The sequence below is a fragment of the Cydia strobilella genome, chromosome 15 (genome assembly GCF_947568885.1).
Source record: "Cydia strobilella chromosome 15, ilCydStro3.1, whole genome shotgun sequence".
Classification (NCBI taxonomy): domain Eukaryota; kingdom Metazoa; phylum Arthropoda; class Insecta; order Lepidoptera; family Tortricidae; genus Cydia; species Cydia strobilella.
The window spans coordinates 7,784,935-7,812,300 of NC_086055.1; the positions used below are offsets into that span (position 1 = coordinate 7,784,935).

Sequence of the window (27,366 nt, forward strand, 5' to 3'; positions counted from 1 at the left end):
CAAACGTCATCCGTATTAGACGAAGGCGGATTTAAAGAATTAACTCCATGAAGTAAAAATATATCGTAATATATAAAAAACCCTTCGATGCATCGAAGATCGCGATGGTAATATTAACATTTACAATCCATATATTAGGTATTAATTAAATCGGCATGAACGCTACTTACTATGCGTAAGTTGTTAATTGGAATGATATATCATTAAATGGGCTGGCAATTTACCACAGGCCCAGGGCTAATATTAAAAGGTCAAAATTAATGTGCGTGAAATAATGGAGATAATTACATATTTGTTATTAGTTGAATGTCATTATCCTATTTAACACAACTTCATTTTTTCATTACATTTATTTATTATAGTGTTATTTTACGTTATATTGTTTAAAAACGATAACACATTTGAAATAAAACTATGAAAACGGATTATATCGCGTATATTGAGTATACGCGATATAATCCGTTTTCATAAATTTATTTCATGAGTAACTATCGCGGTAACCGAAGACAATATGATATCACATTTGATAAATAAGTTGAATAAGAAACCACAAGTACGAGTATTATAGGCCAATTTTGCAATAAATAGTTCAGGCATTTATAGTCATGAATATTTTGAACATATTAATGTACAGCCATCAAATAATTAATCAATAACGGTTACTTATTATTTCTGTATACAATTTAATCCCACATTTCCCACCTTCATAAGTATCGATTAACATTATCACTTCACTTTTTACTCGATTTAATCAAACCTAATACGGATAAGAATTAATCACCCCATTAAAAAACTGCGTTTGTTTTGTCTTATCAATTTTATTTTAAACCTGTTTAGCTTCTAAGTACTGTGACTGTGACACGTGAAAAACATACTAGTCTTTACTATCAGCCATTTCTTTGCGTTACATCCTTGCCTTTTATAACTATCTACCTAAGGTTCAAGGTTGCACGGCAAATTTGCATGGTGTATGTACGCTTAACACGCTCCATTGGGCTCATGCATTTATTTATTAGTTGCAAATGTTGCAATCTTGTGGAAGTACATTTTAGATACACAATAAGGGGCAATTGCGCGTGTGAAGGTAAAGACACTTAAGAACTCGACCGTTTAATTAACAAAAAAAAATAGTGTTGTTAAATATTAACTATATTTATTTTGCAGTAATAAACGCTTTGGAAAAAACTTTCCATCTTCGCGTCTGTAGTCAGCAAACATCTTCAAATTTACATTGTTCGACTGTCTGAGTTAATTATAAGTTCTTGGGTAGTAGAAGTTTTGAACAATATCACCAAACTTATATTGACCGGTATATAGACCGTCATTACCTTTTGTATTATTACTACGGGTGACTGAAGATAGCGGGTGACACCCACCCGCTATCTTCAGTCACCCGTGAACATGATGCATGTAACTGCGTCGAAATATCGGGAGCTCACAAATAATACAAAAGGTAATCACGGTCTATATCCCGGTCAATATAAGTCTAGTGAAACTAACCGTGAATCATTCAAAACTCTAATATCACCAAATTCAGCCAAACACGTCATGTCTCTATTACTATACCAGGGGTACGAAACTCCTCCTTTCGGGCATTCTCGGCTCCGTTCGGCTCAGCATTGCTCCGAGCAATTGTTAGTATTCTGTGACTATACTAATAGTTATACTATTGGTCCTATGAAGTAGGTAGTCATCTCTTTTTGCCAAGTATCTACACGATACTGACCTTCACAATTTTCTATAATAATGTTGTAAATGTAATTATTTCTGTGACTTCAAAGGGATTTCGTATAAACGATTCTAGGCACGAAATTTTCTGTTCTGTGACTTTTGATACAGCAATTTTATATGTCCAGCGTAGGGGCAATAAATATCTCCACGATAGAGTTAGTTTCAATTGTATTCATCCTATTGAACGGAAGGTAAAAGTGAGAAAAGGAATCCCTTCCTGTAATTCAACATTTTGCTTTTACTGATTTTGCGGGTTAACCTTTATCACTGGAACCGTACGAATAAAGGGATTTTGTTCATTTTGACAGCTACTATTTCACGGGATTAGCCAAATGTTCACCACCAATATTCTTATTTAATCTTCAATATCTTATACCACCTTCACCTTCAATATTATAATGAATTTTAGTGTAGATTATGTTATGTTATGTTATGAACTATAATAAAATCGTTTTTGTTACCTATATCTGACAGGCGTATAAAGAATGCAGTAAACTTTACAGGCGTATTCTAATTTTAATTATTGGATATGAATAAGATCTGGATTAGATGTGGATCGGATCTGTCAGTGTCAAAAGTAATATTTCTTCAACCAAAAACGTCACTTTTTGCTCGCACTAATACTTGTGCGGACAAGTCTGAGCGAAATGAACGCGTGAATGCTAGCTAAAGCTGGACTTCCGAGCATAAGCGGCTCTGTCGCAATGGCCCACACGGCCGCAGCTTCAGAGCCGCTGCGTCAGCGTCGCAGCGGTAACTGACGCAGAATAGCTTCCAAGCGGCGCGACTTCGGCGACAGTCGCGGTTGTTATTCCATACGGTGCAGACGTGTATGATCAGATGAACCGATCAATTATGAAAATATTATTAGAAGAAGAGGAAGATGACGATCTTTTGCTTCGTTACTATTATAGTATGGAGCGAAGTCTGCCTAACTCAATTTTCAAAAGTAAAAAAGATGAAGGCACTTATAGCTTCTTGATAAAAAACCATTTAAACGAGAACAATCAAAAATTCAGGAGCTTTTGTCAGTTTAATAAAAAACTGTTTTATTTTACACTAGCTTTTGCCCGCGACTTCGTCTGCGTGGACTTAGTAACAGCAACTAAATTAAGTATACCGCCTGGAAAAATTCTCATAGCAATCATTCAATTTGAGCATATTATGCACACAAATAAGCAGGCTTTTCATTAATTATCTCAATTCCACCCCGCTTTTTACTTTCTTAAGGGATGTTTTTCGGGATACAAACTATCGTATGTCCTTCTCAGGGACTCAACATATCTCTATGCCAAATTTCATCTAAATCGATTTAGCGGTTTAAACGTGAAGAGGGAACACACAGACAGAAAGACAGACAGACAGACAGACTTTCGCATTTATAATATTAGTATGGATTATCAATGGTACATGAAGAAGATTCCAATAAATATCATTCTACTATCGGTTTAATGTCAGTGAACGTTCGAATTCGAATTGGCTTGACCGGTGTTTATGGATGTAAGATATATTAACCAATCACATTTAGATTCAATTCGCATTAAATTATTTATCTACACACATATCCTAAACCCTCTATGATGCCTTCAAAATCCGTAAATAATGGCCAACATTAAGATAAACTGTTTTCTTACAACAAATTTCTTATAAATTTAAAAGTGGAAAAGTTACTGCCTTGGGTGAGACTTGAACTCACGGCCGTAACTTTCCCACTTTTAAATTTATTCTAAGCTTAATAACATCGATCGCAGACGTTTCTGCTTGTTAAAAATTAAATTTCTTATAGTCTGTGAAAATGTTGTAATAGCTTCATTACTATATCAAAATCGATTTGGTAATCACATTAAAATTTCGAACATCTGTGAAAAAGAAAGCAATTTGATTTGACCTCTATTATACCTAATATCAGTCGAGATTACGTTTCATCCGAAATGAAATGTCAGTTGAAGACAATTTTGACAAATCTTGCATGTTAGTTGGTATTAAACGACATGACAATCGGCCCGCGACTCTAGTTTGTCTCTAAATTTAAAAAAAACTACGGATGCGTGACATGCGTGAAAAATGTTTTCATTTCCCGCCATTTGACCAACAGTTTATCTTTTAATTATTTAGTAAGCATAAAATTAATTTGTTTTGTTGTTTTTAAACTAACTATAGCAGAAGTTTCGTGTAAAATGAGCGATAAAGATATTTCGGAGACCTCATATCCGTGAGTTCCGCCAGAGAGCAACGATGCCCCAATGTTGGCTATGAGGTTATTGAATATATCATAGAAGGTTTATTATATGTGTGTAGATAAAATAGTGTATGTAACTGTACATAATTAGGCATTAAAACACTCGTGTGGTCATTAAAACACTCACTTACGTTCGTTTCGTAAACCCACACTCGTATTTTAATGCCTTTCATTATGTAGCAGTCACATAAACTACTATTAATGAATAATATTATGACAAGGGACTCTCACAGCCCCAGGCCGTTTTATTCTTTTAAAAGGTACTTTTATAACCATTAGCAATCAAGGCAATATTGGAAAATACAGTCCAATTCTCTTTGTAAAAAGATTAAATGAATTACTTTATCCCGGAGAGGAATGAAGCACAGGGAAATTCCTTGCCGAAAAAAGTGCGGTATGTTTATAATTCGAGTAGGTACATCTGCATACTAATGAATATTTATCACGCCGTGTCGCGTTAAGGCGGGGGCGAACTTTATCAATTAATTTTCCCGTCTCTCAAAGTATGTAGACAAAAACGCTTGTGTAGTAAACATTCTGTAATTACGGCACAACACCGCGTAATATGTTTTGTGTTTAGTAAGTTATTCCATGTTTTTTTAATGTTTACTCTGATGTAGGTTAACTCTTATTATAAAACTGGCTTTAGTATTCACTAACAAGGTATGGTGTTAAAGCAGTTTAATTTTCAAGTCTATGCAGAAATAAAATATGCACATATTATGACAATTGTAAAGTGCCTACTTTCGAATAACCTAATCTGAACGTACAATGTTATCATTTAGATTTTTTGTGTTATTTTCTAAAACACGGCTGTACCTATTAATTATTTGAAAACACACTTGATTGCAAACGCAGGTGCTGCTGCAATGATGCTGGAATAAGATACAATAGTTTTCAATACATAATATACCTACATACTACTCGTATTTCTTATCATAAAAGTTAATACCACTAAAATTCAGAATGCATAAGCAGGCCAATATGAACTTTTCATTATGCACGGCATATAAAACTTAATATTAAAACAGACGTCAATGAAATCTGATCGAAGATTGTATACGTGCTACAGAGGAACGCAGCGAGTTCTGACGTCACAAATAGGAAGTCAGCTGGGTAGTGTGACGTCACAGCGATCAGCTGGGAAGCCGGGTATTATGACGTTGACTGGGAACATAATGGATGTGTCCTGTATTCTAATGAACAAGGTTGAATGGTTGAATTACGTGGTTGATTATTAAGGTGCTTCTATTTTGGGTTTAGGTATACGTACTCGACACGCGATGAAGGAATAAAAAGATCACTTAGACAACATAGTACCTATTCTTAATTTATTACATATTATAATTCTAATGCATATCTTTTTCAAGAGGCTCTCTTTCAACATCATTGCTTAGTATTTAGCAAGTTTATACATGATAAAACTTCTGTGCAACATATACATTTTTATATTTATTTGTTTGAACAGGGATTTCATAAGCATACCTACTGATATTTTACTAGAACACAGATATATATATATATAAAGTGCATATACATATATTCCTAGAATCCATTTAATTTAAACAATATTCCATCGAGTCTCCATTAGTTAGTCCATTATGCTTTTACGAACTATAGTAAACATATATCACGCTACTAATACAGCAGTCGTAGGTACCAAGCACTCCCTTACCTCGTAAAAATCGATAACCACATTAGGAATGCCAGCGAAAGTGCTCACAATATAAAACTATTTTGTTATATGAAACTATAATACGAAAGGCTAGTTTATCGCATGCCATAACCCTATCCTGTCCGTAATCGGCCCCATAACCACTGCATTGTTGACCTGAAGTACTCGAGTGAAAAAATGTTGTACTCGTAATATTGATGTACAGTCTGGCAAAAAGAAATTAAAAAGTGGCAACACTGTAGTGTCGTCCCGTTTTTTCTTAGATTGATTTGAAAGGGACGACACTACAGTGTTGCCACTTTTTAATTTTTACTCTTTTTTGCCAGACTGTATTTATAGTGTTAGTCAAATATAAGTGTTAATATTTTTCGTTATTTCAAACAAAGAGGATATAATAAGATAGAGCGGTACTGTCATAGTAAATTTTGTAACCACTGTAAATTCACTGCCGTCTATCGACATACTTTAAAACTAAAAATGAAGATTTATAAAAATACGTTAAAATGTATTTAAATACGGATAAATGTTTTTTTATTTGCATTAATTATTTTTATATGATTTTGACCCATGTTCTTTAACGGATATGCGTTAAAATTATAAATAACAAACGAAACCGTCAACGCCCTCTATACGAGAGTAGGCCAAAGGTAGTGGCGCCACCTGATCGGAAATCAAATTTTCGTGATTTTCGAGGCATGTTTTTTCCTTAGACTGTATCCATCTATTACGGAGTTATATCTATCTTTGTTACAAAGGATAGACTGGCTGTTTCTAGACATACGCTCTTTTGGACATGAGTTGATAAAGTTAGGTGACGAGGTCTATACACAAAAAAGGTTCTACGGTCTGTTCTGTTTAATTAATCACAATGAAGGTGGTTTACTAAATAAGTCTCAAGCAGGAGTCGAATATAAACGTATTGCAAATAGTTTGCAATACGTTGATATTCGAAATGTATACAGTGTGTAAATTCAATACGGGCGAATATTTAAACGGTGGTTAGCATAGGACCTAAGAAGTATAATTATGGACATACATTTTGTTTAGGAATACAATAAAAATATTAAACAAACAAAATAATTCGGCACGCAATGTAAAGCAACACTTCAACATAGGTAATCGTTTCGGAATAGGTAGTCGTTCGTAAGTGACGTTTCTTCAATCAGAAACGTCACTTTTGACGCTGACAGATCATATCGTTACCAAATCCAGATCAAATTCACAACCTTTTATTACGCCATCGATCGAACGCCATCTTGATAGCAGGGACCGGACAACCCTTTCCGCGATAAAACCCTTTCAATGGGCGACACTTAAACACGGCTAACACATTGAAAGACTTTCCCTTTTGAACTGCAAGCCCATTCATACCCCTACCTTTGACTAACCCTTACCGAAAAGCTAACCAAAAATAAGGCTAGCCCTTAATAAGGGTTACCCTTATCTTTAAGCGCTTTTTATAAAGGTTTCCCTTTGCGTGAAAGAGACAGGATTAGTATATATCTACGGTAGTGTATGAAAAGGAAAGAAAATACGTGCCTAGTCAAAGAACGCCGCCGTCGCCGCCGACGATCGCACGGATTCGAAGTAATGTGTGCTTTATGAACAAGGTAGACGACTTAAATTAGCACGCTTATATACTAAAAGTGAAGCCCTTTATAAGGCTAACCCTTATAAGCAATATGCAAGGTGTTGGTGAGCGGATGATAAGGGTTTTGTAAGGGTATTTGGGCTACCGATTACTCAAATGTGGTAGCTTTATATAAGGGTTTTTAAAAGCAAAACAAAGGGTTTCGTCTGGCAAAGGGTATGGTGAGTTAAGCCTTATGCAATACCCTTATAAAACCCCGATAAGGGATAGCGGGCCGGTCCCTGCTTGATAGTAGCCTCGTGATTAATTCCTTTATTTTTTGTTCATTAATATTGTTTAAAGTGTAATATCGATAGCTTTATTATACAGTAATCTAATTTGGTAGTGTGCAGTGAATGGAGAATTAATCTCAAAGCGTGTTTAACCACCATTTTGGAGTCAACGGCCGGTAGTCCACGTGCTTCTCGTAAAATCCAGCTATCGGTTTTACGAGACAACTACAACAACCACCGAACAACGTCGTGCTCTAAGAGCATTTGGTATTTCTACCTCTAACTGTGTCTGGCTAGAGCCCTAGAGGCCCATAATTTTATTGTTTACCGTACACTGGCTATGGCACTGGCCCGTACATGTTTTAATCAAGAAATATTAATTCGATCCCACGTGGATCCCACTTTGACGTTGGCGAAATCATCGACAGTATCGATGGAGCTATACTACCTGAAAAATTGAATTGAATTGAACCATTTTTACAATCAGAATACGCCTCAATATCTCACTCGGCGTCAAATGTCATATTACAGCTCGAACTAGAGAGTTGCTAACAAGGTACATTATCAAATGTTCTACTAAGTTAAGAGCGGATTGCATCGCCTTAATTTGACATATTGATTCAATGTGGCGGCGGCAGCTGTCATCCTATATAACACTGTCAAACTTCCCATGCAAATTGAAAGTAAGTTACCGGAACTTCCGGTTCGAGCGCCATCTTGATAGTTAGCATCGTGATTAATTACTTTGTTTTTTGCTTATTAATATTGTTTAAAGTGTAATATCGATAGCTTATTATACAGTAAACTAATGTGGTAGTGTGCAGTGAATGGAGAATTAATTTTGAAGCGCGTTTAACCACCATCTTGGAGTCAACGGCCGGTAGTCCACGTGCTTCTTGTAAAGACTAGCTATCGATTTACAAGAGCTAACAAATCACCGTACACTGTCTTGTACAACCGTACAATTTTTGTCGTTTGTAAACCTCTCAATACCTTGATACTGGCGAAATAGTCCCACTGGGCTGAAGCCATAATTTTAAAAGAAGAAGAAGAAGAAAGTAAGTTACCGACGATTACTGATATTTTGAAACATCAGGTACCCACTTAGAATTTATAAGTGATTTGCAAAAAAATGTACATAACTAAGCGTAGTTAAGAAGCGGTCATTAGTCTTAATTTAACTGATTAAATTGTGTAACGAAAATTAACCGTGTAAATTGTATTGTATTTATTGTACTTAATTCATACACATATAAGTCTATAGTATAAGTACTGACACACTTTCATGCTGCATATAACTTAAATAGAAATGGCTTAATTGCCGTAACACAATGGAATCAATTAACTTTTAACTAATTACAGGTCCTCAACTATGTACAATTTTTTTGCAAATCACTCATAATTACAATTAGTACTTTTTACCTACATTGTGCCCAACACATAATAATATTGTACACAAGTATGCAATTATCTTAAGAAAATTGCAAGTACAAATGAGAACTTACTTACCATTTGACCACCACAGTCGGCAATGGCCAACAATGGTAATTCACACAATTCATTAAAGTTTACTATTGCGTGTTATATAAAATAGTCGTGGATCTCTTCCAGTAAACCTTTGAATAAATAAGATTTGGTTTCCGATTTTGATCTTCAGAGCTTTATCAGTTTTATCACAAAAAAAACCGGAGCAACTCCTTATAATTCTGATCACGTTTATTATTTGCGCGCATTGTACCCGCAAGTAAATCACGTGTCGTATGACAGATAGTGACGGCTTCCTGACACTGAGATAACGGACGAACTTCATTTTGGGAAACAAGACTTCTCGTTATATTCCTTTGAAAAGAGAATAAATATAAGCGTAAATTTATAAGCCAGCAATGTAACGGTTTTTTTTAAAAGCCTTTCGAGGTTTAATGTATCTTTAGGAAACCAATCGCTCAAATGATTTAATGACATGGTATCCCAAGTTGCATTCAGAGGTCGCAGACGAAAAACGCCTTTGAAGAATCTCCCTGTCATCATTTGATATTGTAGGACCGTTGGACTAAAGATAAGGCCGATCTACAGGTGTAATGTACCATATTGACTACTTTCATTAAATAAATAAATATTATAGGACATTCTTACACAGATTGACTAAGTCCCACAGTAAGCTCAAGAAGGCTTGTGTTATGTACTCAGACAACGATATCTATATATAATATACAAATACATAAATACATAGAAAACACCTAAGACTCAGAAACAAATATCTGTGTTCATCACACAAATAAATGCCCTTACCGGGATTCGAACCCAGGGCGAATGTTTGTTTACTGACACCTGTTTATAGACACCAATTGACACTTTTTTTTTTCTTATCTGGCTTTTACTCCCCGCAATTTTGCAATGCTCCCTAATATTGTCAATACTGATTTCGTACATACTGTATAGCGGCGATTATAGGATACTAGCTTTTTCCCGCGACTTCGTCTGCGTGGACTTAGTAACAGCAGCTAAAGTAAGTATAGCGCCTGGAAAAATTCTCATGGCAATCATTCAATTTGGGCATATTATGCACACAAATTAGCTGGCATTTCATTAATTATCTCAATTCCACCCCGCTTTTCACTTTCTTAAGGGATGATTTTCGGGATAAAAACTATCATGTCCTTCTCAGGGACTCAACCTATCTCTATGCCAAATTTCATCTTAATCGGTCTAGCGGTTTAAGCGTGAAGAGGGAACACACAGACAGACAGACAGACAGACTTTCGCATTTATAATATTAGTATGGATTGACAATCTTGGGCCCCGTGGCATGAAAGGATAACTTGTAATAAGAAGTCTCTTAAGTTATTTACCAAGGTGTTGGCTAGCTGTTTTTGAACTGTTGTACGTTTCTTTATATTTTCATGTCACTATTTTAACATGTCACAGTAACAGTTTTGTTTCCTTGAAAAGGGCTGAGGGTTTTAGGGCTTTGAGGCGGATTTACTCGTGTACTCGCAATTTAAATGTTTGTATGTTAAACAAAACTTTTTTATTTATACCCACTTTTTTGTTATTTTCAGGATAACAGGCATACGAGGTTATGACGGTAAATATTATTTGAATTATTTTTCACATCACTTATTCGAAAAAGGGTTTTTTTCTTCCCCGCTAGGAGGGATCAAAGTGGCACTTTTCTGTTCTAGGACATGATTTTATTTCTTTCTTGCATACAATTTTTTTAGGTTAAATAATATTTTGGAACATAACTATTTCCTCATAGATGATGTGAAAAACAGTATGTGTCACATGGTAGCAAAATTATTTCCACCTTGGGCGTTAACACTTGAATACCTCACTACGCTCAGGATTCAATGTACTCCCTCGCCGTAAATATGTCATTTTGCTCCCTTGTGACACAATCTACTATTATTGAGATCTGGAGAAGTACCTACACGTACTGCAAAGGTCTCAAAACCACCCACAATAAAATAGTTACCTATAGCATTATTTTATTAGGTACGAATTCTGATAATAATAACAGGTCATTTAATCTGGATTTGATATTGATATCTGTCACTGAAAAAAAAAAACATATTTCTGGTTAAAGAAATATCACTTGAATCTATTCTAAACAATATTATTCAAAAGTTTAATAGTTATTTGTGCAACAAGAGAGGAAAGTTGGTTTTTCTTGCGAGTGTTTATTTTGAGTCCCGAGAAAGCGAAAGATTTTATAATTGAATCACGAGCGAAGCGAGTGATTCTAAGGTAGAATCTTGAGCGTAGCGAGGTACTCAAAAACACGAGATATAAAATAACTTTGCTCTCGTGTTGCACACATAATTTTTCACTTCAGTAGTGAGAACATATTAAAGGTTAAAATGTATTTCGAATTACACAGAATAAACAGAAAAAAAAGTATTATAATATGTACGATACGATAAGATACGATACGATACGAGACGAGACGAGACCGGACTGGACCGGACCGGACCGGACCGGACCGGACCGTACCGTACCGTACGGTACCGTACCGTAGTATGAAGTTCATGGCCTTCACTAAATTCAAAAGCTACATTGTTTCACTCCCTGGAGTGAGGAAAGTCGCACTTTCCTCACTCCAGGGAGTGACGAAAGTAGGCTTGTTCGAGCTGCTGAGGTGAAAAATAACTTATTCTCATATCTTGGAGATGGATATTGGAGTTTTAATACAGATTGCAGAAGTTAGTATATGTAGGTTCCATTGCTATAAAAACAGTCTGCGCTCTCTTTCAAATTATTGCAAATTGGCCAGTTACCAGTTGCATAAAATTTCTCCCCACCTGAATTTACAATTTATATTAAACTAAATACGTGAGCGAACATCCCATGCCACTAACTCAAGCTTTAATAGCGTCGATCATAATAGAACAGTAGTCATAAACAGCACTTACGAAGGACAAGTTAATATTTATAACATACTATGATCTATGGAAATTACTTTCCAGATGTTAACGCGATAATTGAATCTGTTCAAGTTGGCTTTACGCATATATATTAGTTACGTAATAAACATAATTATGTATTGTACCACTGACAAGACTTACTCTTAAATATATGATGATGATGTATTGTACATTAATTTGAACATATATAATTATAAAGGATGAACCTCAATATTAGAATTGTAATTTTATAAAAATGCACAGGTTAAACGTCGAACTAAACTGACGTTTAGACTGCTAAATATTTTGCTGAATATTTATGTTTCAATTATGTACAATGTAATATTAACTAATCCCCATAAATTTACTACCTACCTACTAGCGCGAAAGCAAAGACGACGTTATGTTTTTGATGCTTATCTATCTGTATTACAAATGGATTATATTGATTGAGGTCTCCAGCGTGTAGCATATAAATGTTGTTTTTAAACATAAAATAAAAAGTTTGTGAAAAAACTAAATGTTATTCTTTTTTTCCCTAGTATATTCCCGCATATTGCCACGGCTCATCATGGGAGCCTAGAGTCCGCTGGGCAACAAACTCTCCAAGAATTGGCGTAGGCAGTAGTTTTTACAAAAACTAAATGTTATTACAGAAACAAATTATTTAATCATCAGGCTACTCAATATGTGTATTTATTTATATGCTACGAAGTGCTACGAACATAGCGTAGCACAAGAGTCACAACAAATGGTAAATAAAAACGTAATTGCAACAACCTGCACGCATGACTCACTCAGTATTTACCTAGAACTCATTGTTGTGCTAACTATAAAAGCAACATTATTTACTGGCGCACTCACCTATTAAAATGTGTGTGTAATTAAAATAGACAAGTTGCCAGTAAAATAAAAGTGGGTTACTTTCATGAGACAGCTTTATGAAATAAATTTAAAATTTTCTTGTTGCTGGAAAGGTCCTCTGCAACGTTAAGTGGACATGCGAGGGTGCACTCCGTTTGACAGCGGAACTGAACCTTAGAGTTTAAAAATGTTTTAAACTTTTTAAGGTTCAGCTCCGCTACTAAACCGCACTTGAGCACTGGAAATATTGATAGACAAGATTCAATAAAAGGTGAGCAATCCCTTCAGTCGCTCTTCTTTTTATGGTTCCGTAGCCGTTATTGAGTTTAAAATTTTCATACATATGTAAATTGGATGATAATGCAATATTATGATGACATATGGAGCTTATCATCAGATGGAGACAGGAGGTGGCCATGGAAACTGTGACAAAACAACGCAAATTTATTATGTTTGGGGTTGTTAGTTATAGACGGTCAGCAATAAAAGCTTCTACTAAAAATGATTTTATTGACAAAAACTTATTTATACTCTGTCTGGCCTTTGCTGTAAAGAATGCGCAACGCAACATAGTAGGCATGCTTTCACAAATTATACCCTGAACACTTCTCAACCACCGCTGTCAAAGGCGCCCGATCTCCAACAATAGCTCTAGCTTCCCACTTCACCCGGTTTTGTTCTGCTCCTATTCTTTCGGATGGCGTTATTACATCGCCTTTGTCTCGCCCAAGTTACGTACAGGGCTGGAGGCTGGAGGTGAAGCCGGGCTTTATTTAAATATTTTTTATTAAAACTTCATGTTGAGGTGTGGTATTAAAATTCCAAAGTAGGACTTATAAAGTTTATGTATGTATTGTATGTAAACACCTTATTGTACATAAGACAGGTTAAAATACAATGAAACAAAATATATAAAATGTACAAAGGCGAACTTACCCCTATAAGGGATCTCTTCCAGTCAACCTTTGAGCAATTGAGAGTAAATTAAATAAAACATGACAGACAAACGTACACTACGTACAAAAAATTAAAGTGGTTCAATTATAAAGCTCGTAAATAATAAAAACCTGTGGCCTAATATTATAATAATATATATTAAACATATGAATAAAGATACATTTATAAATATAAATAAGTCATGCCCCACCCCGAACACCCCAGGATAAGCCCCATTTTCACCACAGTGTTAATTGTCACCTGACAGCAACAATTCGCCATATCAGGAATTCAGGTGTGCATACCACACCTGAAAATCTGAGTTTTAATCTAATGCAAATTTTACCAAACGTGTTCTCGATCTAAAAACACCTTGGGTAAAGTCCGACACGAAAAGCACATTAGATTAATGGAGGTACGTGAAAACGTGGTGGAAAAGGTGGTTCACTTAGGGGATTAAAAAAGGGTTAAAAAAGAAACAATGCTCGGTGGCACTAAAGCAGCCTCGGAACTGAAAGAACTATAAGCTAGACTACCATACCACTTCCTTTCCTAACACTATTCTGCACTTAGCGATCGCGGCCGACCACTGTGTGACCGCAATTCCTAACTGGAAAAATAAGGCTGCTTATATTGTCAAGAAAATAAATTGCAGCAGAAGCGCCCCGCTTGTCTTGCGGCCTTCGTGGCATACAGAATAAAGCCCTAAGCCCTTGTTGGTTGCAATTACGATCCTAATACGGTCCGCGACTGCAAACGAATTTATTGCTCCCTTATTTCTTTAGGTAAAATTGTAAATAGGGTTTTCGCAAATGTGGTTGTCTAAACGAAATTTACCAGCGTCGGGACGTCGTGAAAATTCAAGACATTACTTGCGTAAATACGCAAATTACTCTCGTTATGAGCTACCATCCCTTCTCCATTATTTTTTTAAAATGTGTAAACTAGAATATCCAAGAATCTATTATCAGATGATGTTTTTCCGCTCCTGTGTTACGGTCATTTGAAAGGAGTGGTCCCAAAGATAGCATTGTTAAGCTTAATGGTCATTACAAAACAACAAAAGTGGCCCACCTACAAGCCCTTTCTGGTCCCAAGTACCAAGTTTGATTGTTACAAAATGAGAATAAAAGGAACAGTCACAATATTCATTTTTTGCGTAACAAGTAATAAATCACGATGTCGGAGCTCAGGTTTCATAAGGCTTTCATAACGAGTGACCGTAGCTAGCTAGATGTTAAAGAACAAAGTCATGACATTCCGGATCTAGAGGGCTTGAGTAAAGCTAGCCACAAATGGTAGGTGCCAGAGCGATAGCGACAATGCTCCAAATACGAAGCTGCAAACATCCCGAGCTCATTTCACTCTTGACACGGAGTTAAGCGACTACCGGCACTTTACCCATTCAGTTTACACAGACGGTAACAATTTTGCTTGGTGGCTAAGCATTTCGATACAGACTTAAAAACATGAAAAACACAGATGAACTGTATTTATGGGCTAATCGAACACTTACATGGAAATAGCTGATAGCAGCAGCCGCCCCAATTTCACGTTCGATTTTGAGTTTTAATAACTCAGAAAAAAGACATACCGTGTTTGTGTGCCATATAATAAGTTCTTAGATCCTTAGGCGGCTACATTATGTTTCACTGTATGAATAGCTAATAGGGGCGAGGCCAACAACGCCTTTTGCAAACAGAATCAGCCCGGCTTTTTAACCTTAAATGGGAAAATACGCATAACGGTGTTTCGGTAACGATGTCATTAAGGTATATATACAAACCAGCGCCAATTTACTTCTATGGCTACTGTTATAAAAGGTAAACGACCCAATGTTGGCACCTTCATTCCAATAATTGAAAACGTGTTGGCAACTCTAATGCTATGACATTAAAATTAAAGGTATCTGCTAACGGCGCAGTATCGTACTAGTATATTTACAGTATGCCTGCTAATTCTAATAAAAATCTATGGATTGTAATAACTCTACTTGACATTGATGAATGTGTCGTCAAGTACGTGCTCTGTAATCAAAAATATTTTTATACATTAGGTAGATGATCTACCTAATGTTATCCAAATACATCAATTTCAATTCATCTTTGCTGAAACGACTATGTATCTAATTTATTTTAGATCGCTTTTGACGCTAAAATATTGTAAACCAACTCGTGGTAAACATCGTGAACAGAAAATGCCTCAAACTCAATAAGCGCCGTTTTAAGATATTACGTTTTGATACTGGGGTGAACATAGATGGGCTGACTTTGGACGATAGCGCCGTGTAAATATTACGGATAACGAGATATTTAATTAAAATTAATGGATCTAGGAAGGGTAAAGTATTCGGGTAATTTCAAACGATGTATGTCAGTATCAGTATCAAGCAGACACACAGGTACATTTACCATTCAGTACGATGAGGATTAGAATTCATTAAAAACAATTAATTAAATAAATAATCATAATGATATTTTTTCCCAATACAGCATTCGCCTTTTCAGTTTCAGAAAGCCACTACTAGAAAAAAATTCATTATTTTATTGTGTGTAAACGAAAGCTTACCACTTATACAATATTTATAAGTAATGGCATTCCTAACTAATCTGACACAACTTCTTTCTCTACTTAAGTGTATCGAGAAAAAAAGGATCGTGTCAATAGTAAAAATAAGTAATAACTCATATTTACCTATTTATTTTTTTAACTTCGTGACACGAGTAAATCTACCCCATTACTTTCACGATAGCTCTTTAATACAGGGCGATATTAAATAAACCCCACAAGGTGATATTAAATAAACCCCGCAAACATAAGTTATTTTCCACGCCTGAAATTTATTGGTATTCGAATTGCGCAATCTGGCATCGTACAATACTGGTCGGGTCTATTGGTTTTCCACAAAATTGCCTCTTGTTTTACGAACATTGATTCGAAAGATTTGTAATAGTGTACCTATATTATTATACCTACTAATCAATCTAAAAACTATGATTAACTTTTACTTTTTTAAAAGTATGGGTCCGTCAGAAGTAATGTATTACGATATCGCTTACTATACACAGGTACAGGCTCCTTGTCTTGTGTGCGTAGTATTTACTACGCCGCAGTGAGCTCGACAGGAAACGAGATGAGTTAGGCTCGGCCGCCAACCTCGATCCCCTACAACTATGTAGGTGGTGCGCTGACGTGCCCAAAATGCGCTCGAGTATTTAGCAAGAAGCTAGGGTATGTGAGCCACCTAAGGGCGCACTAGAGAGCGGATCAGCTACACTAATAACGCGAATTAAAATACAGACTGGGCAAGTGTATAAAAATTACAACCTGTGACTCTCACGTCTAAGCTAACTTTGCACCGATTTGAACAGAATAAAGTGAGGGCCTGTCATTATAAACCTCATTTTATTAGGGTTCCGTACCTCAAAAGGAAAAAAACGGAACCCTTATAGGATCACTCGTCTGTCGTCTGTCACAGTCTATTTTCTCCGAAACTACTGGACCAATTAAGTTGAAATTTGGTATACATATGTAAGTTTGTGACCCAAAGACGGACATGTAAAGTAAACAAATTAATTTTAAACATGGGGGCCACTTTTGGGAGGTAAATGAGAAAATTAAAAAAAAAAAATTTAAACTACATCGTGTTATATATCAAATGAAAGAGGTCATTGTGAGAATCTTAAATATATATTTTTTATAATTTTAGGATAAACAATTTAGAAGTTATTCAAGAAAATTGGCAAAAAATGACCATTCCCCCCGCTTTATCTCCGAAACTACCGGGTCTAAAATTTTGAAAAAAATACACAAAATAGATCTTTACAGGAAAACCTATTATAAATTGCAGTCAAGCGTGAGTCGGACTTAATTACTTAGTTTTTGATCCGACTCCTACGGGTTTTTTAAAGACATTTCACTCACGTTTCACATAAAAAATACATTGTTTAAATTGTGTAATGTAAGTACGGAACCCTTGGAACGCGAGTCCGACTCGCACTTGGCCGGTTTTCAATAGGCTCAAACCTACTTATAAATATTAGGACCCTTTAACACATTGATAAGCGTTTCATGTGAGTTCATACATTTGTCACTAAACACGAGTAGCGTATGAACTCACACTAAACACCAATCAGTGTGTAAATAGTTATGCCTTTAATGCAAGCGAGAATTAAATATTGTCCTACGAGTGATACCAAAATAAGAATTATTTGTTAAGTTTTATATGGCCTTCAGAAGAATCAGTATTAGGCTTACTTAATACCAGTACCAGTATAGCCTGACCTTAGTCATGCTATTCTGGTATTGATGAGAACTGGACTCAAGCTTGTTCGTGCAACCAATACTCAGCCAGTTACACTCGCCCTCATGACTGTTTACCTAATGTCCGAACGGTGTAATGCGCTGAATAAGTAAACGAGACTGTTATGCTGGGACACTTAAAATAACCAGACTAAATCCTTTTTAGGATCGGGAGAATCCAGTGTAAAAAACTGTGCTTTATGTTGGACATTTTAATTCTCTTGCCAGTGCCTATTTGCGTTTTTATACATTTTATTATTTTTATTACATACAAAACCAACAGCTTTACACATTTCTACAAACCACAATAGAATTACAGAGCCAATTATAGGTTCTCGCTTATAAAACTTAACTAAATAAAATAAAATAAAAACCGGCCCAGTGCGAGTCGGGCTCCCGCACGAAGGGTTCCGTACCATTGCGCAAAAAAACGGCAAAAAAATTGGTCAGATAGATTGTATATGTATAAGGTATTCCAGTCCTTATTGGGGTATTTTTTAAATGTGACTTAAAATGACTTGATTTTTATAAAAATAGCCCGTCTTCTATTCTGAAGGTTCTTTTTACTTAAAAAGAATATAAGAAAATAGGTTTCCTTTAAAAACTTTGTGTACTCGTATCAATTTAAACTATGAATTGTACTAGAAAACAACGGACATTAAAGTATGGTAAAAAATTTAGTGTTGACTAACTAAAAAGGTTTAAGACTAGAGAGTTTTAGTGCTAGTGCAGCCTTTAAATTCTCTTCTCTAGCAAATTTCAATGAAATCAAGGATTCGTACAAGGATTGAACACTAGCTTTCAAGAAGTAATGAAATAACTAACAAGTCACCGACCCTTGCTAAACAACACTCCCAATTAATTGCAACACTCTCAGATTGCCTAACGAAATAATAAGATGATTGTAGTAGCCGGAATACCAACTGGCGACTGAGATGAGAACTTCATCACTTGCTACGACCAGGCAAGAGCGAAGGAGACGGCTGACGGATAGTAAAAGGGAATCAGAAGTCGGACCTTGAATTAGGGTAATGGAATGAAGAGGTCTTCTTACCTCTACTTAAGGAAAAGTTTTCAAGTTCGTCGCCCTTTTAGGCTTATAGCCTAAGTGGTGGTTTTGAAAGGATCAACATCATGACAAATTATAATGCAACTAAAGTTTATCAATAGAATTACTCATCAATGCGATCGCATCCATTGTAAATTTGAAAAAAACTCAAAGCGCATCAAAAAGTACCTACAGTGTGAAATGTTTCATTCAAAAAAAAAAGTTTCCAACTAAGGTTATATTTCTATATACAGGGGAAGGAAATTTAATGCAAAATTACAGACTTTCAAGAGCGGATATCTCAAAAACTATACAAGATATGATAGAGAAATATAAGTAAAGAAAGAGTGGTAACTCCATACATCAGTTTCCGCGCCTTATTTCGTAGTCTACATCTAGCGTCAAGTAGCGGAACTCTCAGTATTGCTACTCGATACTAGATGTCGAATGTGTCGCGACTGACGAAAAGTATATTGCTCAACAATTTATATAAATTACTAATATTAAAAGCAGGAGTTGAAAATAGAGTTCCGGTTACTCTGGTTATAATATTAGCTGAAAATAGTTGTGCATGGGAGTTTTTGTTTGCCGCTACATCTATTGTCGAATAGCAGTCCTGAGAGTTCAGCTACTTGACGCTAATATTAGACGTCGACTACGAAATAAAGCGTGTTTTAGTAAGAAAACTGATATATTTAGTTACCACTATTTCTTTACTTATATTTTTCTATGCAAGTTATCGAAAACTTAACTGCGTAAAACTTGTAGCAAATTTCATCAGCTTTCATTTTGTATAAATAGTTACCAAAAGAAACGTTTCGATAGACTGAAGTAAATTGGCAAAACTACGAGGGCTCTAGGGAGATCTGTCGGGGGAGACGGCTCGTTACTATACGTCAAGGAGGAATGTTCTGTGGTTTTTCGGCAAAACAAATAGATGACCTAGAGGCATTAAGCAGTAAATTTGGAAGTAATTCCAGGAGCATCAAACAAAATATGAACTAGTTGATATTGACTTCCCTTGTAGTTGATAGGTATTTGATTTTCTGCTGTTGTGTTTAACTTTTCGTGAGATATGTAATAAAAACTATTGTTGATAAAATGTATAACGTGCGGAGTTATGATATTTATGCAACTTCACAAAACACTGAATAGAATATGTTTTCCATTTCAGACTCAAGACTGACTGCTTATTTGCTTCCAAATGAGCCAAAGACATTTTGTCTAAAATTGGAACGGCATCGCAAAAAGCTCCGTAAAAGAAGTAACGGCAAATGAGAACTTTCATAAACGAAACCTGGCGGCCTTCAGGCCAAGTAGTTAGGTATACTCAACTCCTAACAGAAAGGAAAAAGAAACGTCATTTTTGCCAAACTAATCGAAACTTTTAATGGGATACAAATAACTTTTGGCACTTCACTTGTGACTTCTTAACACGTATCACTAACTTTGAATGACTAATAAATTGTAATCACTTAAGGCGCCGTGCTGAGTTAAGCTTCTTCTCTCACTTACTGAGCGTGAGCGAGACGGCAGTGCGTGCCCGGGATCGCGGATATTACTGTTTTGAATTGTATTTTGAGTTAGTTGTTACAAAAAAAGTAATCGATGAATTTGATCAAAAATAAAATAGTGCATTTCTTAAGCAAGTTCCATATTTCAAAAATTGCTACTTATTTTGAGTGGTGCGTTTTAGACCTATGTTTTGTTCGTGATTTTTTTTTCTGTCATGTGGCAGATGTTTAATATTTCCATCGATTCGAAACCTGATTATACATCTTTCGCCTTATGATCTAAAAGGTGGCACGATTTTTCAAAAACTGCTGGCTGAACCCACTGCATCTTAAAAGTAAACTCCCAGCGTAAAAATTTGCATTTCAATACATGTTGACACCAGGCGTAAATAAGTGAAAACCTTTTTACAGCTACAACTGTAATTAATTTGGTTATCTGCTAGGACGCGATAAAATGCATAATTATTTATGAAGAAGCCGTCTAGAGCGCTTCAGAGCGGGTTCCAAGTGTGGACGGTTATCCCACCGCCCAAGTTAATATCACTCGGTCCGTGTAAAATTAATTGCAAACACAAATTCACTACGGCCAAAATCCTTCATGTCATTTACACAGTTAATAAAGTTCAGACAAATGCCAATTTTATTTCAGAATCATTCGACGACAGAAACTAAATCAAAGTGTCAAGCGTCTTATACCAACAGCTCTCATTTCAAGTTAACGAAAAGTAGGCCCGACGGAACGCCCGCTGGATACCTGGGAATAAATAGTCGAGGCCACGGCCTATAAACATACCCTGAACGTTTCCACTTCTCACTCGGCCTGCTTTCTTTTCAAATTTTTCAAAAGACAGGTGACTGCGCGTTTTAGACGGAGACCTTTCGCTTTAATAGGTAGGCGCAGCATTATATAAAAATAAAGAAACTCAACATTTCGAGAATTCTTTACAGCTCTCTAGCACGTCTCAGAGCAAGACATTGAAGCAAGTTTCAATGGGCACCACGAAATACGTGTTTTGTTTACGCGCCATAAAGCGAAGTTAAACGTAAACATAAACAATGAATCACCGGTATACGAGAAGCTCGTATTGTTGCCGCGACGGCTCACCTTCGCAAGACAATGTAGAACATTCGAAAAGGATTTTATTATAAATTTGTTTTCTATAAACAAAATATGAGCGGGACCTAACGCTTTACGGAGGTGTAAATGGTTTTAGTGACCGTTATACGATGTGAACTTGTTTTATGCGGGGACCGGCGCGCCGCAAAGTAACTTCGTTTGCTTATATGACTTCGTTCTCTCGTGTATTTTCCCAGCATAATAACGAAGTATAAACACTTTTCAGCTTTGTGTACAAATTATTCGGTATAACGCGACGACAGTTAATTATGTTGTAGTTTAACGCTTCGCGTGTTTCGGGATATATTGCGCCGTACTTTGGCACACTAACAATTGTTTTACGTCTATTTGGGCCACGCATATTACACTTTCTATAAAAACATGTCTATAATGGATGGGTGATATTTTTAAGAAATTCGCTGCGTTGCTGTAACAAATTACCTACCTCTTTTCAGCTGCAAAAAGCTTGGTATAGTAACCGATGATTTGTATTCCTTAAAGTGTCAAATGGAACAAGCAAGCACTGTCAGTCCATGAATTTAAAAATAAGTACCGGAAAAAGTAAGTTGATAAAGTTTTCAGAGAATAAAAAGAGCGTAAACTTTCTAAGAGTTTTCTTTTTAAATTGGTCCCTTAATTAATATTTATTTTCTCTTCTCCTTTGGTTGTTACAGGGATTAAATTGATAGAAAAAGGGTGAAGTCCCTAGAGCCTTTGTCGCGAGGCAGGAGCAACCGCAAGAATGATAAGTGATAAGTTAATTAGAGTGAGAGCTTACCCTAATGTTACCTTTGTGATATAAGAACACAGTGATGCTCAAAAACGAAGAACTCTTACCTGAAAATAAGAAAGTTTTAATTAGAGGTGGATTTTGTGTCTGCAGATATTTAAAATATTACATTTTAGGTAATTTTATTACAAAGAATATTTCATCTAATGCCTGAACATGCCTATGTGTATTAAATTAAAGCAATGCTCGAGATTACGAGCAATAACATACATTGTGATGAATAACTAAACGTTTTATAGAGAAATTCCATTATCTATCGGTAAATACATTAATATTGCTCTAATTTCGTTAAATATATGTTCTTACCATATGGTCCTTAACTGCTATAACACTATCAGTCTTCCCTGTAACCGTTTGGTCATTTTTTGTTCCATCGACGAACACGCTTTTCTCCACCAAAATCTCTTTACTCTTTATCCTCGCGTGGTTAATAAGATCGGGCTTCTCAGTACTCATCAAATTACTGGAGTTCTCGTTCGAACAGTTCTCCCCGGAGCGCCGGTCATCGTCCGAGCGCGATTTATCCTCCGAACATTTCAGTTTGAAACACGATATTGATTTCTTACTTTCCTTAGCTGAAGCATCTCGACTAATCGCACCATTTTTATCACTCTTAGTTTCATCTTTCTGGTGACATTTTTCATTTTCCGGCTTGAGCCGCTTTTTCTTACCGTTCCATTTCGAAGCCTTTTTCGATCGATTGCTATCGTCGCTGGTGCCGATGTCGGAGCATACCGGATTGACGAGAATCTTCGTTGATTTAGCTTTCCGTTCGATCTTTCGCAGATTCAAAAGGCTTCCGGAGGAATTAATATAGGAGGGCGAGGATGTTTGCGACGGAGAACTTTCTTTGGTTTCGTCGCTTAAGCGGCGAGCGGGTTTTGCAAGTATTTGGATAGTTTTCATCGAGTCAGCGACGTTGTGACGGGGCTTGCTGGAGCCCAACGGGCCCATGGTGACGGGCGGTCCTCCTCTGAACGATAAAGCCGTTTCTGTTGGCTGACACACACAAGCTAACATTTTCACTAAGTCAACTTATCCTTACATTTTCTTGAAATCTAACCTGACAAAAATTGATCTTATAAACTGGAAGCCTTCGCCGATTCGCATAAGTTATTTAAGTTCTCAGACATAAATTAACAATGGCTATTACGGTGTGCTTAACGCAAGGCTAAGCATGAGCACCATTAAATAGGACTAAACGTTTAGAATGTCGTAACACGGTATCCCACACGCCGTAACACTGACATTAGACTTCACTCCGCCGTGGAAAGTTATGGAGCATTGTTTCACACTGTGTAGGGATAAACATTACCGCGAAGCTGCTAATATCCTGGTAATAATTTAACTAAATGGCATATCTGAGCGTTAGCTTAACAGGTCGGTGGGATAAAGTCTTAGTTAGGTCCTAAGACAACAATTACTGTCGCAAATAAAATAAAAAAAAACTTTCTTAAGCAATTCTTTCATTCCATACAAGCAGCACTGGAACGTATTTCCTGATGGGAAGTTAAAAGGCAGCAAGTATTTCTAGTGGCACGTATGTTTTCAACTCGACTGAAAAGTTAACGCTATCGGGTTTTGTATTGAAGAGGTAGATTGACTGTTCATTGTGTGCCTATGGCTCACAAACACATTGACAGAAAGTCAGATTACATTGTTAAAAACTTACGTGATAAACTCGTAACTCAAAGCGATACATATAATAGATCAGGGTTACCAACTTACAACTTAAAAATATACTGACTGTCGTGTTTTTACCTCTTCACACTGGATTCGTAGGTATTATTGAGGTTTTTTTATTTTTTATTTTATTGAGGTGTGCAACAAAAGGTATTAAATGGAAAGTGTGTAAAAACCGTATTTTAAGTCGAAGATTGCTGAACATGTTTTACTTCATAACGAGGAGCTTCAACGGGAGCACGCGTAATCAAAATACGCGAGTGACCCGTAGTAACATATTTAATATCGCTGTGTCTCACATAAGTTTTTTTATAAAAACATGATGATTTCTTACAAAAGTCTTATCTAATGTGCAGTGTTGTATAGTGCTAATCATCTCCTAAATTGAAAAATGTAATTCTTTAAAAACTTAACGTTATCTTTTGTTACTCTGCGCATTAGCACATCGCCCACGTAGTACAACAGGAAGTTCAATCTGTTCCGAACAGCTTTTCAAACTTTACATATGCATGTCGTTTTAACGCTCATGCATACTACATGAATAATCTCTCATCGACCAATCATGCCTCGAGCTATTAAGCAATATGGCGCATATCATTACCGATTACTGATAATTGCACATGACGTATTCATTTATTTTATTACGACTACTATTGTAGTAAAATGTATCTTATGTATCGTCACGTGTGGCTGTTTGGAACTGTGGGAAAGCACTTTGCGTATAATCATTTTATACCAATGTTGTAGTTGAAATTGTTTATTTTACTTTAATAATAGGTTTAACATAACACTTAGCCTTCTAAAACGGTAAAACAAGCAATGCCTATATGTTAAATATATGTATTTAAAAACTTGAAAGTGATTAAGAACCAAAAAGTTTCGTAAACTTGGAGTGTAAACAAATTTTCCAGACTTTACTCAGATTGCCTTTACGAGTAACTAAGCAAAGAAATTAAATCCCAAATGAGCTGTATATCCCTTTAAACAAGGCAATGTTTTCTGGTTATTGTCTCCTTTATTACAGCATTTTTTTTATTAATGAGCATATTTAATCTTCATTAAAATAATAATTTTGTTTATCCACAGAGTAAACAAACTGGGCATTATATGCGACTACATTAAATTTATACCAAATAGTAGGTAAGAATATTATGCATGCATGCATGATCTGGTATATATTTATACCGCATGCACATATTTAAGCGGTTCCTTTATTTTTATAATTTGTAATTATAGTACTATCTACTGAAAATACCTACAACCGCATAATAAAAGGGCTTCTATGAGTACAGCGGTTTTTGATAATCTTCACTCGCTTCCTGCTACAATGCCACAATTTTATTTATATTTTTATATGCTGTTTTATACTCATTAGAATGTCATCTTACCAAAACATACTTATTGAAACTGTTTTCTACTGGAGGTGGTCAATAAAACTACTCTACTCCAAGCACTGAAAGTTGATTTTATATGGGAGGCATTTTTTGTCCAAAAGTCAAATTCACTAAAGTTAAAACACCTCAGAACTATCTCAATCTGAATACAATTAGAAAAGTTTTAACTATTGTGAAAAGATAATGTATTGAGGTATAATTTGGCTTGCATAATTAAAAAAATAACAGACAAGCGCGAGTCGATCTCGCCCACCGAGGGTTCCGTACTTTTTAGTATTTGTTGTTATAGCGGCAACAAAAATACATCATCTGTGAAAATTTCAACTGTCTAGCTATCACGGATCATGAGATACAGCCTGGTGACAGACAGACAGACGGACAGCGGAGTCTTAGTATAATAGGGTCCCGTTTTTACCCTTTGGGTACGGATCCCTAATTATAAAATATTTTTAATAGGAAAATTTGTTAAAGACTGTCAGAAGACGTACAAAAAAATATAGGTACTGTGGAATATATAATGGTCTAAGTCACTGACCACCTAATGTTGACGCATTCACTGCCAGGGGGCGTGGCCTAGGAACAAACTTGTATGACGGTGAACGCACATGTGCGTTGGGGGCAGTGAATGTGTTAAATTATGTTTGTAATTTTATTATATAGTTTGATAACCACAAATTATTATTTAAAAAAAAGTTCTGCTTGATAATGTACATTCATAAGATATACCATATCATGCATGCCCGGATTTTGTCCTGTACAGTCTTTATACATACAACCATATTTTTACAATTAAAAGCTTAGTATAGGAAATAATGAATTTCAGGATGGACAAATATGTTACAAGACTTGCATAATTTGCAACTTTCAAATAAGATTATAAAAAGGAACCTCATATAGCAATATAGCAAACAAATACGCTAAACACCGAAAGCAATAATATTAAGGGCATATTTGCTTCGCCGGTCGTTCCGCAAATATGTATTAACTATTTACCGAGTAGTGGTAATTAGGTAATATGAGAGTTAATTACTAACATTTAATATCACGCAAAAGTCAATTTCGAATATAACAGAGTAAATATTGAGCGTGTGAAATCGTTGTAATGGAATTGCAAATGTCATTAGAACGCTAAGAGTAAAAGGGAGGTTAATAAATGCAAGGGAATTTGTAGCATTCGTCCCACATAGTCCCGAATTTTAATTCTTGTTATAACTCAGAAACGAAAATATTTTTTTACGAGTTCATCATGAATCCGAAGTTATAAAAAAATTCTAATTTAGGGTACATGGCATTAATATAATGACAATAGTATTAAGCTTTGACCGTAGGCTAAAGCACAGAATAAGTAATAGTATTATCATACCTAAAGAACGTTTAATTACAGGGATATATTGGCATTGCCCTCCTCAAAATAATGTCGGCACTATGAAAGACTTAGAATGTTTGGTAACAACCATAGACATAGTATAGTAGTTATAGACATGAAACCGAGCGACCAGGGGTAAGAGAAAGACATATTCATGTATTGACAGGTTAATGTATGGCAGCATAATCCTGTTTCTCCTTCACTCTTATAAATTTCGGTATTTCGCCATAGCCTCCTACCTATGCTGCCATAACCCGACCATGAAAAAAAACCCGGTCGGTGATAAGGACAAAGCATTGCACTACTTTCTCTTTCCTCCTATAGGAATCGCAATAAGACTATCTTTCTCTATCAAAGAGTGTCAGGCCCTTTGTAACAACAAAACAAAATTAAGTGCAGATAAAACTCTTTTCTAAATGAAGGCTTCTTTCATCGAACCTC

General features: G+C 35.8%; 1 protein-coding gene and 1 long non-coding RNA gene across 13 annotated transcripts in view; one reads left to right on the top strand and one right to left on the bottom strand.

Moving 5' to 3' along the window:
* Window positions 1–27,366, top strand: part of LOC134748015 (uncharacterized) — a 508,661-nt gene that overhangs the window by 267,916 nt on the left and 213,379 nt on the right. The window lies entirely within an intron of this gene.
* LOC134747983 (apoptosis-stimulating of p53 protein 2) overlaps window positions 1–27,366 on the bottom strand; it is a 339,061-nt gene that overhangs the window by 60,522 nt on the left and 251,173 nt on the right. For 5 of the 12 annotated variants that reach the window (XM_063682665.1, XM_063682670.1, XM_063682673.1 and 2 more), the window contains exon 2: window positions 22,789–23,545. The exons of 4 other annotated variants lie outside the window; for them this stretch is intronic. In XM_063682665.1, the coding sequence (XP_063538735.1) occupies window positions 22,789–23,502 (714 nt within the window). In that variant the 5' untranslated portion in view covers window positions 23,503–23,545. Of the gene's footprint in view, window positions 1–22,788; window positions 23,563–27,366 lie in introns of those variants that run through there. 3 more of the 12 variants (XM_063682667.1, XM_063682669.1, XM_063682668.1) reach the window with 2 other exon arrangements.